Source organism: Jatropha curcas, chromosome 5 (assembly GCF_041381405.1).
Source record: "Jatropha curcas cultivar XTBG-Jc1 chromosome 5, XTBG_Jcur_1.0, whole genome shotgun sequence".
Lineage (NCBI taxonomy): Eukaryota > Viridiplantae > Streptophyta > Magnoliopsida > Malpighiales > Euphorbiaceae > Jatropha > Jatropha curcas.
In genome coordinates, this window is record NC_143155.1 from 20,775,736 (window position 1) to 20,796,226 (window position 20,491).

The 20,491-nt window shown below is 38.4% G+C and overlaps 1 protein-coding gene and 1 non-coding gene across 2 annotated transcripts; one reads left to right on the plus strand and one right to left on the minus strand.

The window, feature by feature from the left end:
- Window positions 1-2,381: 2,381 nt before the first annotated feature.
- LOC105638630 (uncharacterized) lies at window positions 2,382-3,886 on the minus strand. The gene is made up of 4 exons (XR_002284911.3): window positions 3,698-3,886; window positions 3,395-3,603; window positions 2,956-3,106; window positions 2,382-2,877 (listed from the first exon to the last, which is right to left on the minus strand). It is a non-coding gene; the product is annotated as an uncharacterized LOC105638630 (transcript).
- Window positions 3,887-4,086: 200 nt separating this feature from the next.
- On the plus strand, window positions 4,087-6,185 carry LOC149496365 (uncharacterized). Its single transcript, XM_089721079.1, has 2 exons — window positions 4,087-5,533; window positions 5,806-6,185. The coding sequence occupies exons 1-2, from the start codon at window positions 4,585-4,587 to the stop codon at window positions 5,865-5,867; spliced, it is 1,011 nt and encodes a 336-aa protein (XP_089577205.1). The 5' UTR covers window positions 4,087-4,584; the 3' UTR covers window positions 5,868-6,185.
- The last annotated feature ends 14,306 nt before the right edge of the window (window positions 6,186-20,491 follow it).

Here is a 20,491-nt window from a genome sequence, read left to right on the forward strand (position 1 = left end):
AGAATTGTGGGTAGCGTGCCAAATACAATATTCAGCTAACATTCTTTTGCACGTCAATCAAAATATGCATCAACTTACTTTTACAAAGGTTGGAAAATGGAAATTCTACAACCGCACACCCATATATGGAGTCCGTTACAAGTTGTTGATAAACGTGCTATATATTGTTTTGTGCCCTTTCTTCCTTAAACAAACCAAAACCGGCACAAGGCGTACGTGATTGATTCTCTGCCTGCTTCCCCACCCTCTTATGTTCACTCCACATTTATTTTTTGATTTTAATCGTCCGCATCCGAAGTCTATCGGCACGACTAATTCAGATTTCTGTTGAACAAGTCTGTAAAGAGGGCAAAACACTTCCTTCTAAGTATTTAAAAGGACTTCATATCTATAACTCGAACTTGAAACATCTGATTAAGGGAGAATAAATTCCTACCGTCTCATTCCAACCCTCGAGATTTGCTCGATATTAATCTAATAAATATAACTGAATTTAATCCCGGTTTAGTATTACCATTTTGAACGGAAAAAATTAGGTGAAATTCTATCTTTGTAATTACTTTTGGTGAAATCACGTTATCATAAATTAAATGCAATGGATTTGACTACAATTTTGTATTTGATGTTAGGTAATGATTTTACATGTTCAATTGAATACTTTTTAGATTATAGAGACTAGACCTTAGTATAGTATTAATTGAAAAAAAAAAATGCTCACCAGCTTTTAATATATATAAACCTACTTATAAGTTACGTCAATCTCATAAAATTACTTAATGGAAATACCATACGCAAATATTTTTCCATTTATTATTCTAAAAATTAATGGCCCTAGAATTAAAATAAAATTGCCAATTTACTAAAATGTCTAATTTTATTATAGAAGGGTAAAAATTTACATTTTTTTTATAATGAATAATAACTAAAGAGAATTATTTATTATAATAAATCTTACTTGCATCTAGTGTATACTATCTATGTATTAAACCAATAATGAAGAGATATAAGACAAATGAGAGTATTGCAAATTTTTGAAATAATAGTTATTTGTTTAATATATTAAAAGTACCCTAAGATTTGAAGGATTTTACAATTTCACCTCAATTTCAACCTTTTATAGCAATAATAACCTCAGTTGCAATTGAGCATGTAATTGCAAGTAAATTTTTTTTTTCCACAACTTTTAATCATCATATGTTACATGGATAAAAATTAAAAATAATACTAGTTTGATTTCTTCTCAAAAAAAAATTTAAAAGAAAAATTATAAAAATAATTTCATTAGTGTATTCAATTAATGTTGAATCAGATCATAAATTATTGTTACTTATTAAAAAATCTCAAAGTATAGCATGAAAATTAAACTAATAAAATAAAATTTTATTTCAACTATATATTTGGTTTTCATATGATCAATAATTTAAGAACGAAAAGAAATTCTAATTCTTGTAATTTTTTGCATTGCTAATATAGTCAAATTATTATTAAAAATAAATAAATAATTTTTTTATTATTTTAATTACATATCTAATATATAATATTTTTTAATCTATAAATGTGCTATACACAAAATGTGAATATAATTTTTTAATCCATGAATTCATGGATAGAGCAAACATTCATGATTTAGTTATAGTTTAGTGAGCTGGCATACCTGTGGTTTAAGACAAAAAAAAAAAGTAATATTCAAAGGCTATTAAAATCTTATTTTTATTATTAATTATTCAATAATGAGGGTAAGCTAAAATATAAAAGTTTAGTGCTTTATATTAAGATGTTCAGATTTATAATCATATTTTAAAATCATAAAACCAAATTAATTAGTCAGCTTTAAAAAATTAAACTTATAAAGATTGAGTGACTGGTTCTTTAAGTACTAGGAGAAGAAGATTCAAATTTAATCTATAGTCAGATTGTAAATGCAATTACCATTAGACTCTGTCTTGATGTGCATCTATTCTGATATATAGGCTTATTTATTTACTTGGTTTATGGTTGTGCCCCGTACTATAAATTACTAGGTTAGGAAAGTAATTTTCGTATTTCTTGTCGGTTTAGCTGGAAGCTTAAGTGAGCGAGACAGATACATCGTCTCTCAAAACATGGGCCGGAGTGCTGGTTCAAAATTGTTGTGGGCTTGATTTGGGCTCACCTCTACTATAATAGCTTAAGCAAATTCGGTTTTGATGGCCTTCAATCTTATATAGCCCTCTATATTGCCGATGAGGACTCTAATTGTGCGTAAGGAAGGAAAAGGAAAGCAGACAGACGGACTCAAAATGCAAAGTCAAAGTTCTTTTCAATTTTTCTATTGTGAATCATTGCCACCCCATCAAGTCATGCTTTCTTGTCTATATGGGTGGCCAATCAAAAATCTCATCTGGGTTAATCAAATGTTTCTGGGAAATTTCGAATTGGGAATTATCTTGTTTGTATTTCATTTTCTTTTTGGTTGCAATGACATTTTCAACCTCAACGATTGAATTAACTATATGCAATTAAGCTGCATATAAGAGCATAAAGAGAGAGGAAAAAAAAAAAAAGATGACAATAGTTAAGCAAGATTTATCGGCCAACCATGTTGGTCAAGGACAAGCCATTTGCTGAGAAATGTTCTCGCAAGTCGTTGGTATTTGTCCCACCTGTTGTTGCAGTGGATGTTCCAATATAAAATGCAGGCTGCTTGGGCATTGCCAGTTGAACATCACTAGCTAACATAGATAAAACATCTGGCATGGTAAGCCTATCCAATGGATTCTGTTCTACACATAGCAAAGCCACACTAATGCATCTTAAAACTTGGTCTTTTGGTGCTGAATCACTTATTATTGGATCAACTATTTCTTCTGATCTGCCTCCTTTCCACTGCTCCCAGGCCTGAGATAGAGTTCTCTTCAATTAGAATGATGCATCTAAATATGAAAATACTAATAAAGAAACAAAGATTAAACTTACATAACCCACGAGATTGAGTGGACGATCACAATTATAAGAGCTGTGATTTCTTTTACCACTTATAATTTCGAGCATTAAAACTCCAACACTATAAACATCAGATTTGACAGAGAAAATGCCTTCCATGGCATACTCTGGAGACATGTAACCACTGCAACAGTTCATAAAGAAAATATCAAAGCTAATAATTAATAAGTTTGAAAAAAATCAGAGTAAACAACAATTAAGTGTAGATATTCGCTTCTTCTACTGAAAAAAGTGAAAGCTTGACAAACAAGGTGTTGGTTGGGTTGTAAGTAACCTCATTCAATCCCAAATAAGGGTGAGAACACAAGTTAGATATCCAGGAATTGGATTTTGTTGAGAGGGTAAAAAAACCTTTATGTTCTAAAGATCAAGGGATATACCAAAAAAAAGAAACAAGTGAAAGCTTCCATACCAAAGATGAAGGTGTCCAGACTTTTATTCGGCATGTACTAATAAATCAATAATCTTTCTTTCCCTTGGATGCAGATGCCTAATAGTCTTCCAAGATTCATGTGTTGTAGTTGCAATGAGTATAAGCTCAGTTTTGAACTCTATCAACCCTTGCCCTGATCTTTTAGATAGTCTCTTTACTGCTATTTGCTGCCCATCTACCAGATTTCCCTATACATTAATTCCAACAATTTATTCTCTCTCGGAAAGATGACAATCACAGTTGACACTGTTCTTAATATATAATTTCAAAAGATAATGTTACCTTGTAAACAGGTCCGAAACCACCTTCTCCAAGTTTATTTTGCAATGAGAAGAAATTCGTTGCTTCTCTTATTGATGCAACACTATACTTTTGCAAATTATGGCCGTTGTTTCCACCATTTTCAAGCTCATTTGCATCATTTGGTCGATCTTGTTAGCATACATAATACATAATATTTAATACCATGTAATCCCATGTTAGCATAATCTTAGGCTTGACTCTAGGCTTGATACTTGGCTTGACTCTTGGCTTGATTGTAGCCTTGATTCTAGCCTTAATTCTAGGCTTAATTCTAGCATTGATTTTAGTTTTCTCTTTCTAGTTTTTTCATGTATAAATATGTGATTTCATTGTACAATTAGACATAACAAAAACATAAATTCCTTCTTAAATAACATGGTATCAGAGCCAAAGAAGGGCTGATTCCTGCATTCTCTGCACCTTCTGCTCCTGCACTTTCTGCATTCTCTGCACTTTCTGCTCCTGCAATTTCTGCTTCTGCATTTTTTGCATTCTGCCTCTGCATTTTCTGCATTCTCTGCACCTTCTGCTCCTGCACTTTCTGCATTCTCTGCACTTTCTGCTCCTGCAATTTCTGCTTCTGCATTTTCTGCATTCTGCCTCTGCATTTTCTGCATTTCCTGCACTTTCTGCTTCTGCATTTCCTGCACTCTCTACTTCTGCATTTTCTGCATTCTGCCTCTGCATTTTCTGCATTTCCTGCACTTTCTGCTTCTGCATTTCCTGCACTCTCGGGTTCTGCATTTTCTGCACTTTCTACATTTCTCAGTCAAATCTGAAACTCACGTCACCTATCAAGCTCCTTCTCTAATATATATATATATATATATATATTTTTTTTTTTTTTGTTTGGCCTCCACTCCCAAATGGAGACATCTGAGATTGCAAAACCCATTGTAACCATTTTGAATGGCTCAAACTATAATTTGTGGGTCCAAGGAATGAAAAGTTTTTTGATTGGTCGTAAGCTTTGGCGTATTGTTACTGGAGATATCATAAAGCCAACCAAACAGCAAGATGAAACTGAAGCCAAATTTGCTGATCGCCTTGAAGATTGGGATAGTAAAAATCATCAGATTATTACTTGGTTTCGTAATAGTTCTGTTCCATCTATTCACATTCAATTTGCTAGTTATGACACTGCAAAAGAAATATGGGATTTCCTAGCCAATCGCTATCAAACTACTGGACTTGCTCATTATTTTCAATTGTGGACTACTCTTCATAATCTCAAACAAGAATATGGCCAATCTGTGAATGATTTTCTTGCTCAAGTTCAACCGATTTGGAATCAAATATCTCAAGCAAAAATCAGTGAAGATCATCTTCATCTTATTCAAGTTCTCATGGCTCTTCGACCTGAATATGAAGCTGTCAGAGCCTCTCTACTACACCGACATCCTCTTCCTACATTGGATATGGCTATACAAGAAATCATTTTTGAGGAAACTCGCCTTAATCTTGACAAAACTCAGAATTCTGAAATAGCTCTTGCTACTACTCGTCCATCCTTTCAAAAATCTGGCAGCCACATCTGTAAGAATTGCAATAACATGGGTCATGTCTTTGCTAATTGTCCTACTATTGAATGCAGATATTGTCATGCTCTTGGTCATATTCTCGAAAATTGCCCAACTCGTCCTCCACGACAAAAGAGTGGGGTCTCTAAATCCAAGAATTTTTCGAACCCTGGTTATAAATCAGTCACTGCTGCTGCCACTGAATGTTCTCCTACTCTCACCATAGGTGATATTGAGGCACTACTCAAACAGGTTATATCTTCCAATTCTCCTGCTGCCATGTCTGTGACCCCGGGTAAATCTTGTTGGCTTTTTGATTCTACATGTTGTAATCATATGACGACTGATATTAACCTTTTGTCTTCTACCACACCTGTCTCTTTCTTGCCACCAATTCATACTGCTAATGGTAGTCAAATGAATATTACTCACACTGGTCATGCATCTGCCTCCAATCTTAGTCTTCCTGAAACCTACTATATTCCTAACTTGGCCCTTAATCTTATCTCTGTTGGTCAGTTATGTGAAGCAGGTCTAAATGTCAATTTTTCTCCTTTTGGTTGTCAGGTTCAGGATCCACAAACGAGACAGATTCTAGGGAAGGGTTGCAGGGTGGGTCGGTTATTTGAGCTTGAATCTCTTCATCTTCCCCAAAAAGTTCTTTCCGCTGCTACAACCACCAACTCTTCTATTCACCAATGGCATCTTCGTCTTGGTCATGCTTCAGCTAGCAAAATTCAGCCTTTAATTTCTCATGGATTGTTAGGATCTACAAAGTTTGAATCATTTAACTGTTTACATTGTCAACTTGCAAAACAACGTGCCCTATCTTTTAATAATAGTGCGTCTATTTCACACTGTTCTTTTGACTTAATTCATTCTGACATTTGGGGGCCTGCCCCCATTTCTTCAGTAAATGGTTTTTGTTATTTTGTGTTGTTTGTTGATGATTATTCTCGTTTTACATGGATATTTTTTATGAAACATCGATCTGAATTACCACAAATTTACATTTCATTTGCTAATATGATTAAAACTCAATTTTCTTCTGTTATTAAAATTCTTCGAACAGATAATGCTATGGAATATCGGGATTCTACCTTACTTCAATTCCTTAGTCAACAAGGCACTGTCGTTCAACGTTCATGTCCTTATACTTCCCAACAAAATGGACGCGCTGAACGAAAACACCGTCAGATTCTTGATTCTGTCCGTGCTCTTCTTCTTTCTGCCTCATGTCCAGAAAAATTTTGGGGAGAAGCGGCTCTTACTGCCGTCTACAGTATAAATAGAGTTCCTTCATCAGCTCTCCAAAATTTATCACCCTTTGAAAAATTGTTTGGTAAACCTCCTGACTGTTTCGTCCTCAAACCTTTTGGATGTGCCTGTTTTGTCCTTTTACCACCCCATGAACGTACAAAATTGGAACCACGTGCACGGTTGTGTTGTTTTCTTGGGTATGGGATAGAACACAAAGGGTATCGTTGTTGGGATCCTATTTCAAATAAATTGCGTATCTCTCGTCATGTTACCTTCTGGGAAAATACCATGTTTTCAACCCTTTCTAAATTTCATAAATCTGTTAATACTGATTCTATGTTTTTCACTGATCCCTCAATTGAATTGTTTCCAAGTTCTGATATAAGTGACTCTAATACACTCAACATTCGACCCTCCCCACCTCTTCCTATCGAATCTGCTTCAACTGCTGATCCTGAACCTGCACCTACGCCTGCCCTTGACACCAATCTTCGTCGTTCTACCCGGGTAAGAGAAATTCCACATCACCTTAAAGATTTTCATTGTTATTCTACTATTGCCACTCTTCATGAGCCTCACTCTTATCGTGAGGCAAGTACTAACCCTCATTGGCAGCAAGCTATGACTGAGGAACTCCAAGCTTTAGAAAACACTCATACTTGGGACTTAGTTGATCTTCCTCCTGATAAGACACCTATTGGCTGCAAATGGATTTGTAAAATTAAGACTCGTTTTGATGGGTCTATTGAGCGTTATAAAGCTCGTTTAGTAGCCAAAGGATATACTCAAGAATATGGTATAGACTACGAAGAAACCTTTGCTCCAGTGGCTCGATTAACATCTGTTTGTACTCTATTAGCTATAGCTGCGGTTCGTCACTGGAAACTCTTCCAGATGGATGTCAAAAATGCTTTCCTTCATGGTGATTTATCCGAAGAAGTTTATATGCATCCTCCCCCTGGTTATGATTCTCATTCTAAAGTCTATAAGCTCCGACGACCCTTGTATGGTTTAAAACAAGCTCCTAGGGCCTGGTTCGCCAAATTTAGTTCCACTCTTGCTCAACTTGGTTTTGCCTCTAGTCCTTATGATTCTGCATTGTTCATTCGTCGGACTGACCATGGTATTGTTCTTCTCCTGCTTTATGTTGATGATATGATAATAACAGGTGATGATGCCTCTGGTATCTCAAAATTACAACGATATCTCCGTCGCCATTTCGAAATGAAGGACCTTGGCTCTCTCAGCTATTTTCTAGGTCTAGAGGTTTCTCATAACTCTGACGGCTACTATCTTTCTCAAGCAAAATATGCATCTGATGTACTTTCTCGAGCTGGCATTACTGACAGTAAGACTGTATCAACTCCTTTGGAATTCAATTGCAAGCTTACTCCTCTCGATGGCACTCCTCTCGATGATCCTACGTTATATCGACAACTTGTTGGTAGTCTTGTTTGTCTCACTGTGACTCGACCTGATCTCTCATATGCTGTTCATTTGGTTAGTCAATTCATGTCTGCCCCTCGTTCATCACATTTTTCTGCAGTACTTCGAATTCTTCGATATATTAAAGGCACTCTCTTTCATGGTTTACATTTCTCTGCACACTCCTCTTTGGTATTGTCTGGGTATTCTGATGCTGACTGGGCTGGTGATCCCACAGATCGTCGTTCTACTACTGGTTATTGTTTTTTTCTGGGCGATTCTCTTATCTCTTGGCGTAGCAAAAAGCAAACGGTTGTTGCTCGTTCTAGCACTGAATCTGAGTATCGTGCCATTGCTGATGCTACATCTGAACTACTTTGGTTACGATGGTTGTTATCTGATATGAATGTCACACAGTCTTCTGCTACTGTGTTACATTGTGATAATAGAAGTGCTATACAGATTGCTCACAATGACGTTTTTCATGAACGCACAAAACACATTGAGATAGATTGTCATTTTGTTCGTCATCATGTTACTCAAGGCACTATACTTCTGATCCCTATCTCCTCTGCTGATCAAAAGGCCGATATCTTCACTAAAACTCATCTTCCCGCTCGTTTTTAAGCTTTACTTAGCAAACTCAAGCTGGCATCCACTATACCATCTTGAGTTTGAGGGAGGGTGTTAGCATACATAATATTTAATACCATGTAATCCCATGTTAGCATAATCTTAGGCTTGACTCTAGGCTTGATACTTGGCTTGACTCTTGGCTTGATTGTAGCCTTGATTCTAGCCTTAATTCTAGGCTTAATTCTAGCATTGATTTTAGTTTTCTCTTTCTAGTTTTTTCATGTATAAATATGTGATTTCATTGTACAATTAGACATAACAAAAACATAAATTCCTTCTTAAATAATAGATCTGATGTCAGCAACTCCTTCAGAAATTTCTCTGTTGGATTGATTTTGCAAGAAATAAAAAAAAAATTAGAACTTGGGATTCAGTTGGAGCAATATTATATATGCATATGCAACGTACCTTCTTGCTTTAGCTTTTCCATCTCAAATACAAAAATATGCTGACTAATGCCGCGAACACAATAATCACTAAAGCAATCACTATCCATTTCCAAGACTTACGAGCTACATACATCAAACAACCAAGCAATAAAGCAGTAAATTTGAAAAATTCAGCTAATCAATATTCAAAAATCTCTGGCAAAATAATTAAATTTGGGGAGGTACTTAAACATTATAGTATCTTCTTGCCAGAAGAAAATATTAAAAGCAAACAACACAGCTTAATTATAAGGAAAAGAGAGAATTCCATTTTTCATGATTTAAAGTGTATTTAGTCTGCATCTGAGCACGAAGTGTACTTTTATATTTTTGCTTAAATATACTCATAAGGTGGAGACAGGGGACCAGGGATAATCACATAAAAGCTTGGTTCATCCCCTTCCAAATCTGTGAAATCTAAAGGTCCATGGTAGATTAAACATCCAGTATCATCCGTCTGCTGAAATGCTGTACAATTACAGTCGTTCCAGCATAGATTTTTACAGTCCATGAAAGTATGGCTCACATTATTAAGATCCTTTGTGATATTATTCTGATCGAAGTTACCAATTCTTATTGCGAATTTTGAACCGTCGTTGCTGCAAGTTGGGAGTTCCTGTTTCGTGCATGACAGATCAAGTGAATTTGGGTCGAGGCAAAATCCAGAAGACAAAATCTTTGGCCTCCCTTGTCCATCCAGTATGTCTCCGTTATACTTTAAAACCCACCTGGAAACATTTCTCTGTTTTTGGACAGGAATGAACTTATCAAAATAAAGCTGGTAACTAACAGATTCCTCTTCTCCATAAATTGAAACTATATCAAACTTATAGTTATCGTTCCAAGGAATATAAGGAATATTCGATGATAGTTCATCAGAAGTCAGTTTCCCACTAGTCCAAAATACACGTTCATATCCTTGTTAGAGAGTAATGCAAAGTATCTCTGCACCTTATCTATTTTTAGTTAGTGATATTAGTTTTCTGTTTTAATAAGTCAATATTTGTTATTTGATTCCCTATTTTCTTGTTGACGTGAGATAATTTGTGTCCACGTAATTTGGGATTTGGTTATGCTGTGATTGTATTTAAAGAGAATTTGATGAATGGAAATGTATCCGATTCTTCTCTCACATTTTCTGTGCACACCAGCGGTTTGCTGAAATTCCTCTTAGTTCTTTTTATTTTTTTTCAGCAACTCTGTTCTACTCTGTTTTTCTAACATCTGGTATCAGAGCCCGGGTTATACTCCGAGGAATTAATCTATTTTACTAACAGGTCCCAGGTTCCCTTCCAGATGGCTTGTAATTCAGTGGGGATTAATCTCTCACAACCTTCTGTTCCAATTCTTCGAGGAATCGCCAACTATGATATTTGGAGTATCAAAATGAAAACTCTTTTTCTCTCCCAAGAGTTATGGGATTTCTTAGAGAATGGCTACAACGAAAGAGCATCTGCAGAAATTCTTAAAGAATTACTGAAGAAAGATAATAAAGCTCTTTTCCTCATCCAACAAGCTGTAGATGATGCTATTTTCCCGAGAATTTCTGCTGCAACAAAAGCGAAAGCAGCATGGGATATACTCTGGAATAACTACCAAGGTGTAGAGAAGGTAGTTACAGTAAAGCTGCAGACACTTCGTAGAAAGTTTGATTGCTTTGTCATGAAGGATGGTGAGTCCATGCATGAATACTTCAACAGAGTTATGGAAGTTGTAAACCAAATGCGAAAGTACGGGGAGGAGTTGTCAGATCAAAAGGTTGTGGAGAAGATTTTGAGGAGTTTGCCCAGAAAATACGAATCTGCCGTTGCTGCAATCGAAGAATCGAAGGATTTAAGTATCCTGTCTATTGATGAGTTGATGGGTTCTTTACAATCCCATGAAGACAGGCATCGTGGTTACGAAGAAGGTGACACAGAAAAAGTTTTTCACACTAAATTGCAGCTATCTAAAGAAGCAAAGAATAATGGCAATAGCCATAGCAGTCGTGGTGGACATTCTTCACGAGGAAGAAGAGGAGGCAGAGGTTACAGAGGGGGATGAGCCGATGGCCAGAGTTAGAATCTCAACACTGAAAGTAATAAAGGTGAAACTCGTTTCTGTAATTTTACATGTTATAATTGCGGGAAACAAGGTCACATAGCAAAGAATTGTCGGCTAAAAGGAAATCAGGCTAATCTAGTTGAGCAAGAAAATAATGATGAATGTGAGAGTTTATTTCTTGCTGCTTTTGCTACCAGAGAATGTGATTCTAATGTGTGGTATATGGATAGTGGTAGCAGTAAGCACGTGACTGCTAATCTAGAGGCTTTTGTTAGTGTGGATAAGTCCTTCAAATCCAACATTAAAACAGCAGATGGAACGGTTCGTCAAGTTCATGGTAAAGGGATTGTGAAGTTGAATGATTGTGAGATTAGAGATGTTCTATATGTGCCTGATTTGGATTCAAGCCTTTTGAATGTTGGTCAATTTATGAGAAAAGGGTATTCACTCCTTTTTAAAGATTTCTCTTGCACTGTGTTTTCAGATAAAACAAAAAAGAATATGTTATTTCGCGTTCCAATGAGCGAAAATAATATATTTCCACTTGATTTTGATGACCAACAAAAAGCATTAGCAGTGTCATTGGAAGATGATGATTGGTTGTGGCATCACAGGTATGGACATTTAAACTTTAACAGCTTGAGTTTAATATCTAAAAATAATTTGGTGGATGGATTACCTGTCATAAATTCTGTTGGTGACGTGTGTGAAAGTTGTGTGATTGGGAAACATCATGGAGACTCTTTTCCCAAGGGCAAAAGCAGGAGAGCTTCTGAAACAGCTGAACTTATACATGCCGATGTTTGCGGTCCGATGCGCACTTTGTCTCTTAATGGCAGCAGGTACTTTATTGTCTTTGTTGATGATTATAGCCTAATGACTTGGGTTTTCTTTCTTAAAGAAAAATCAGAGACGCTGTCAACATTCAAGAAATTTAAAAGCTTGATCGAAAAATAAAGCGGCAATGCAGTAAAGATCTTGCGAATAGATCGTGGAGGTGAATTTGTCTCTGCAGAATTTGACAAATTCTGCGAAGATCTTGGAATTCAGAGGCAGCTTACAGCCAGTTATGCTCCCCAACAGAATGGTGTGGCGAAGAGGAAAAACAGAAGTCTTGTGGAGATGGCCAAGAGTATGTTGAAAGCCAAAAGTCTTCCAAAAAGCTTTTGGGCAGAAGCCATTCATACTGCTGCCTATATTTTGAACCGATGTTCTACATCAGCCCTATCAAATCAAACACCTTTTGAGGCTTGGAATGTGTGGAAACCAAAGGTAAAACACTTTAAAATCTTTGGTTGTGTTGCTTATGTGTTGGTGTCATCTCAAAAGAGAGGAAAACTTGATGAAAATAATGTGAAATGCATATTTGTGGGGTACAGTATGGAAACTAAAGGGTATCGCTTCTATGATCCTCTTTCAAAAAAATTGCTAATAAGTCGTGATGTTGTTTTTGATGAGAAAAGTGTATGGATTTGGAGTGAGGTGCAGCCAGGAGTAAATGTATTTCCAAATGATGAGGATTTTGTCCCTGAACAAATTCAAAATGAAGGCAACAATGGTGCTTCAGATTCTTCTTTCTCAAATACTCCTATTTCCAGTCCTTCTAGTTCAACATCATCGTCTTCAACAAGTACCCCTCCACGGAAATGGAGATCTCTACAAGAGATTTATGGACAACTTGATGAATGTCATCTTGTGGTCTATCAAGAACCAAGCAAGTTTGAAGAAGCAACAAAAATTGCAGAATGGCAAAATGCAATGGATGAGGAGATGAATGCATTAGAAAAAAACAAAACATGGGAGTTGGTTGACTTGCCATTTGGTAAAGAAGTAGTGGGGCTGAAATGGGTGTACAAGCTGAAATACAGGCCAAATGGGTCTATTCAGAGATACAAAGCTCGGTTAGTCGCACTTGGATACATGCAGCATGAAGGCATTGATTTTGAAGAAATGTTCTCTCCAGTAGCAAGGTTTGACATGATTCGAACTACTCTTGCTCTTGCTGTTTATTTTAACTGGAAAGTTTTTCAGTTTGATGTAAAATCAGCCTTTTTAAATGGTATTTTGGAAGAAGAAGTGTATGTGCAGCAACCTAAGGGCTATGAAATTGTTGATGAAGAAAAGAAAGTGTACAAATTAAAGAAAGCTCTCTACGGCCTCAAGCAAGCACCGAGGGCCTGGTATGGGAGGATTGACGCACATTTTTGTAAAAATGGCTTCCAAAAGAGTGCAAGCAAGCCCACGTTGTATGTTAAGAGAAAAGCAGACAATGAGGTATTGATCATTTGCCTTTATGTGGATGACTTAATCTATACAGGAAATAGCATTGAGTTATTCAATGAATTTAAGAAGATTATGGTGACTGAATTTGATATGACTGATTTGGGCTTGATGAGTTATTTTTTGGGATTGGAAGTGAGCCAGTGTAAGGCTGGAATTTTCATTTCACAACAAAAATATGTGAATGATCTCCTTTCTAAATATAATATGAAAGATTGCAATTCAGTCACAACTCCAATGATCACAAACCATAAATATTGCTTGGATGATGGAGAAGAGAAAGTAGATTCTCAGTTATATCGGAGTTTGGTGGGAAGTCTGCTTTATTTAATGAATAGACGTCCGGATATTTTGCAAGCAACCAGTCTCCTTTCAAGGTTTATGCAGAGTCCAAGCAAGGTTCATTTTGGTGCTGCAAAAAGAGTTTTAAGATACTTGAAGGGAACCTCTTCTCATGGGTTGTTCTATTTTAGCTCAGAAAATTTTAAACTGTATGGTTTTTCTGACAGTGATTGGGCAGGTTCTTTGGATGACCGTAAAAGTACTATATGTGAATACTCAAATTTTGACCTTGCTACAGTGTCAATGCCGGACTGCAAACAGTCCGGCCGGACCGAAGGCCATTTTGGACATTTACTGGAAGTATGTCAATATGGTACTTGAAACCTCCGGAATTTCACGAGGATCGTAGAACCGATCCCGGAATGATTTTTGGAGGTCGGAAACTCCCAAAAAAGCTCCCGGAGCGAGACATGGTGGCCACCACCAGCTACGGCGGCGCCGGCCGCCCGACACGGCGGCTCCGGCCGCCGGACACGGCGGCAGCTGCTGCCCAGCATGGGCGGCACCTGCCGCCCAGCCTCTTGGGCGGCACCTGCCGCCGAGCCAGGCGGCACCTGCCGCCCTGGACCCAAAAATTGCCTATAAATAGGCCATTTTCAGCCTATTTCTGACACCCCTGTCTGTGTTGACGGACGAATCCTTCTCCCTCTCACGCTCCTTGCGTTTTCTTTACCGCTTTTTGCATTTAATTTAATTTTTATTGCATTTTTATTGTGATATTTGGACATTAAAATTAAACAAATTAAAATTAATTAATATTTCCTAAGCAAGGAGCTTAATCTGGAGTTAAGAAGCGGTCGTCGATTAAATCAGGTATGTAAACAAAACTCTGCCTATTTAATTTTAGCACTTCATGCATATTTCTCTTCTACTCTTAATAATTCTACAATTGCATAAATGCATCCACGTCATTATTTTTTGGTAAATAAACTGCCTTAATTAATTTGATTAAGCTTAAATGCTCGGTTAATCAATAATCGTGGTATTAAAGCCTTAAATCCGATAATATTGGTTAAAAGAGCCTAGTTAATTAATAACTACGGTTCAATTGCCTTATTTCGAACAAATCCGGCTTAAGTCCAATTAATCAATAATTGTGGCTAAAAGCCTTAATCAATCACGTTTCGACAATAAATTGTGATTAAGCTCGAACGCCCGATTAATTGATAATCGTGGCATTAAAGCCTAAATCGCACATTTTGGCAAACTAATTGCCTAAAACAACACATTTTGGCCAAAGGCCTTAAAATCAACCATTTTAGCGACAAATCGCTTAAATTAATCAATCTTTTGGCCAAAGGCCTTAAAATCAACCATTTTGGCGACAATCGCCTAAATCGCACATTTTGGCAACAATTGCCTAAATCAAATCATTTTTGGCTAAAAGCCATTAAAATCAACATTTTTGGCAACATGCCTAAAAATCAATCAATCTTTGGCGAAATGCCTAAACAAAATGCATAAAGCATACACACTCATGCACAAAGCATACACACAAAATGCACAAAGCATACATACACTCATGCACAAAGCATACACACTCATGCACAAAGCATACACACAAAATGCACAAAGCATACATACACTCATGCACAAAGCATACACACTCATGCACAAAGCATATACACACTCATGCACAAAGCATATACACACTCATGCACAAAGCATATACACACTCATGCACAAAGCATACACACTCATGCATTAAGCATACCCCTTCAAAGCCCTTCAAAGAAGGCCTATCGAACTACGTTGACTTTGATCTTCCATTCAAACGGAAGTACGTAGGCACGTTCGGGATTTCACCCCGGGTGGCAAGTCAAAATCACTCAAACATTTCATTAATCCATCATTCACCTTGCAAAGCATTCATCCATCGGTTAGTTCATCAGCATGACATAGTCTCGGGATCCACCTCGGGTTCGCAGAATGTGCCTTAAACATTGGGATAATTAATCTAGTAACTAGGTTAATTAAAAATGGAGTCACTTAGGGTTTTTTCCTAGTTTACCCTAAAATAATTAAACAAGGTGGCGACTCACAGACTCACGTGCATTTCTTCTCATTCATCATATGCATTCACATGCTTATGACATTTGGGGAAGGGGTTCACAGTTTGGCGACTTCACTGGGGAAAATTATGTAATCATTTTGCATACAGTGGACTACAATTGTTGCATCAACTAACCTGCCTCTCGAGGGTATTATTTTGTGTTTTGTTTTGCAGGATACCTCAACTAGAATCCAGTGTTCTTTCTTTAAGAATACTCGATGAGAAAATTTGGACTTAATTATAAAATCTAATGAAGACATTAAAACTTGTTGATTTATTTGCATGATTGAGAATCCTTTTCTCCATTGCATAAAAAAATGAACTTCAAATGAATTTCTTCTCTTTCTGTTCAAACTTCTGAGTCTGGATAGCAAGTAGCGCTGATCGGCAGGTCTCTTTGATTATGTCGACGGACAGCCAAAGCGTCCTCCCTGTTACCGCAAACCATCCCTAATCCTTTTGGGGGTGGCACATGAGTATGCGTACCGTTGGACCCACGCGAAACTCTTTGTTTCACATGTGGTTAGGTATATCCATGCTCAAGGTTCAAGGGTCCCTTAATAAGCCGATTCTCTATTTGTGTCATAGCCTATAGAACCTATCCTTTAGGACTATATGCACCCAATGGTATGAATCATCTCATTAAAATAAATTATGACGTGTTGTTGTGCGCATTCACGACATACCATAAGCATTAAATAAAAAAAAAAAAGGAACACAAAACACTCTTCTGTTTTTCAGTCATGCACAGTTGGACAAAGAGTCGATATACCTCATATCAGCTACCCTGATACACAGTACTACCCACTATACCTTAATACAATTACCCTTATACTTACAGGTACCCCCTGTTCAAGTGACCACATTAGTGCCAGCCACACCTACAGTGCTATCACCGACCTCATCAACTTCAACTACACCAATGGCATCATTGTCTGACATCCAAAACCTCATTGAATAACTCGAGGCCAGAATGGAGGCCAGAATGAATGAGGCATTGGCTGCCCAAAGGATTGCCTTGATAGCTGAATTGGGTAATGGTAATGGTAATGGAAATGGGGCTTCAGCTAGAGGGAGTGAACCTACTACTTCCAATCAGGGACCTGCTACTGAACCAACAAACCCCGCCCTGAACCTGGATGACATGCTCTCCAAAACTGCTTCTGAGCTGAAAGCTCAGAGAATGAGAGAAAAGCTAGAAACCACCAAACAGAAAAACAATGAACCCTTTCCCTCGTTCCTTACGAGGAAAAGGGCCAAGGTCGCCCAAATGATTAACCGGCCTTCTGAGCAAGAACAGGTGGACATTATAATAAAGAACCTACAACCAGTCTACCAACAGCAACTACAAACCCAGTACCTACCAACATTCCAGTCGCTCATTGCCACTGCTACGAAGGTAGAAGATTTGATTCAAATGGGTCAACCGAAAGAAGACTCGGGTTCCTCAAAATACGAGAAGCCTAGCCAAGCTGGCAAAGTCCATGAAGTGGCAAGCATCACCCCCACGAATCCTTTACGTGTGGGTAATATGAGAAATGGCAATCGCTCAAGAAGGACATATACTGATCTCGGGATGTCAATCCTTTTGGTTTTTCGAGAGGCCGTCAGGGCCAACTACATCAAGCCCTTGGAAGCAAGGCCGCCACCCAACCCTTTACCAAGAAACTACCGAACCAATGAATACTGTGAATATCATCAGGGTCATGGGCACGAGACTGAAGCGTGCTGGATGCTTAAGAACCGTATCCAAGACCTGGTAGACGACGGTTCAATCATCCCAAGAAGTAAACCAAACATTAGCACGAATCCCTTACCAAATCACGGGGTAAATGCTATTGTCTCTGACCAGGAATTGATCGATCCTTTCGAGCTATTCCTAGAAATGAATGACGTCTGTGTCCTGGACCAAAATGGCTTACCTGAAGAGCCCGAAACAGTAACTGAACTAGCAGTGGAAGACTTCACGCAACCCAGTCTCTTTGACAAAGTTGCAGTTATTACAGGAAATAATGGGAATCAAGACCTGTTGAGCATGATCAAGCCAAATAAAGGCCCTCTCACCAACTGGTACGCCGAGGAGGAGCGCGCTGCTGATAAACCCCCTCCCGAGTCAAACCTAGAGTCAAAATATGTGATCAAGTCCTGTATTGAGTCTGAGTCTGACCCCGAATATGAAACCGAGTCAGAGTCTAGTTCCAGTCTTGAGTCGTCTGTGTCGGATTTTGAAAATCCAGATTTCGAATTCAATGTAACTTTTGAAGACGATTCTGTCATTATCAATAAAGGCTTGCAAATTATTGACTACCCCGCATGTCTATCTTTCCAAGCATTTCCAAGCAAAAATAATGAAAAAGAAATAAACGAAATGAAAAATGATAAAGAAAAAATAATAATTGGTAAAGAAGAAAATGAACATACATACATTGCATCTGACTATGTGAACAGGGAACAGGTCAGTGAATGCTTAAAGAAGTTTGCCGATTGCTTCATGTGGAAGGCAAGTGACATCACGGGAATTGACCCAGCAATAGTGGTGCATAAGATTCTAGTATACCCTGAGGCTAAGCCAGTGAAACAGAAGCTAAGAAGGCTTAAAACAGAATGGTCCTTGAAAATCAAGGAGGAGGTAGCCAAGCGACTGGAGAATAAGTTCATAGAACCCATTGCCTACCCGACATGGTTAGCAAATATTGTGCCAGTGCCGAAGAAAGATGGCAAAGTCAGAATGTGTGTGGACTATCGGGATTTGAATAAAGCATGTCCGAAAGACGACTTCCCCCTGCCGCATATTGACTTGTTGGTAGACCGAATGGCAGGACACGAGATGGTCTCCTTGACCGATCTTGCTGTCGGGTACAACCAAATAATGATGCATGTGCCAGACAAAGAGAAAACGGCATTCATCACGGAGTGGGGAACCTACTGCTACAGGGTCATGCCTTTTGGGCTCAAAAATGCCGGGGCAACCTATCAAAGAATGGCGACGACCATCTTCCATGACATGATTCACGAAGAAGTAGAAGTGTACGTGGACGACATGGTTGTTAAATCAAAAACAGCTGAAGAACATGCAACAGTGCTTGAGAAGTTCTTCCTTAGACTTCGGAAGTACAATTTAAAACTCAACCCGGCAAAATGTCTGTTTGGAGCTACATCCGGAGTATTTTTGGGGCATATGGTCAGTCAGAAGGGCATAGAAATTGATCCTTCAAAAGCAAAAGCCGTTATGGAAATACCAGCACCGAGGACAGAAAAGGAAGTTCGGGGTTTCCTAGGAAGGCTACAGTACATCAGCCGGTTCATCAATCAATTGGCTGATACTTGTGGTCCGATCTTTAAATTACTCAGGAAAGGAGTAGCCGTAAAATGGAATGAGGATTGTCAGAAAGCTTTCGACCAAGTCAAGCAATATCTGTTATCCCCGCCAGTTTTACAGCCACCAAGGCTAGGAAAGCCTTTGTTGTTGTACCTATCAGTGACAGAAGAAGCGATGGGTGCAATGCTAGCTCAACAAGCAGAAGACACGAGGGTAGAAAATGCCGTGTATTACCTTAGCAAGAGGATGCTAGAATATGAGCTAAAATACAATAAGATAGAGAAGTTGTGTTTGGCTCTGGTATGGGCTTGTACAAAGCTGCAGCACTACCTCTCGTCCTACACCACCTACGTCATTTCTGAATCGAACCCCTTGAAATTCCTTATGGAGAGGCCGGTTCTTGGCTGTAAAATGGCTAAGTGGGTGTCGGTGCTCGCAGCTTATGATTTAAAATTTGTACAACGAAAGGCGGTGAAAGGCAGAGCCTTGGCTGATCAACTAGCAGAGTTACCAGTCGAAGACCAAATGCCAGAGGTAGAATTTCCTGATGAAGACTTGGTGAACATAGAAAGTGAAGTATGGGAAGTGTATTTCGATGGAGCCTCGAACTACCACGGAAATGGGGTTGGAGTCGTATTCAAAACTCCTTGTGGAGAATACATCCCAATCGCAGTCAAATTAGATTTCGATTGCACCAACAATGAAGCCGAGTATGAAGCTTGCATAAAGGGGTTAGAAGCAGCCCTGGAAAAAGAGATAAAAATCCTTAGGGTTTTTGGAGATTCCAATCTGATAGTCTCTCAAGCTCTAAGAAAATGGAAAATTAAAGAAGAGCGTTTGGTTCCTTACCTACGACGCTTGGACGAATTGGCTCAGCAATTTGAGGATTTATCCTTCCACTACTTGCCGCGAGCCAAAAATCAGTTCGCAGATGCTCTGGCTACTTTAGCCTCCATGGTCGATGTAGAAGGAGATCGAGCCATCCGACCTTTGATAGTGCGGCTACAGAAACAGCCAGCACATATCATGAATTTGGTTGATAACAAGCCCTGGTACTGGGATATACAGAATTATCTTCAGAATGAAGCTTACCCGGAGGGATCCACCAAGACTGATCAACGGACATTGAGACAGTTAGCATCCGGATATTTCCTTACTGGGGGGGTTCTGTACAAGAGAAGTTGGAGCGGCCTGCACCTAAGATGCGTTGATGAGGGAGAAGCTCAAACCATCATGGATTCCTTACATAATGGGGAGTCTAGTCCACACATGCACGGGATAGCCTTGGCTAGAAAAATCGCGAATTTGGGTTATTACTGGTCGACAATGAATGCAGATTGCGCGAGGCACGCGCAGAAGTGCCACGAATGTCAAGTTTTTGCTAAGTCACAAAGACAGCCTCCGGTCAATCTGAATCCCATTACTTCACCATGGCCTTTCGCGACTTGGGGCATAGATGTGATCGGA

Coding starts and splice junctions, on each gene's coding strand:
- LOC149496365 (XM_089721079.1), top strand. CDS start 4,585: ATGGAGACATCTGAGATTGCAAAACCCATTGTAACCATTTTGAATGGC. Junction 5,534..5,805: donor TGCCATGTCTGTGACCCCGG/GTAAATCTTGTT, acceptor TTTGGTTGTCAG/GTTCAGGATCCACAAACGAG.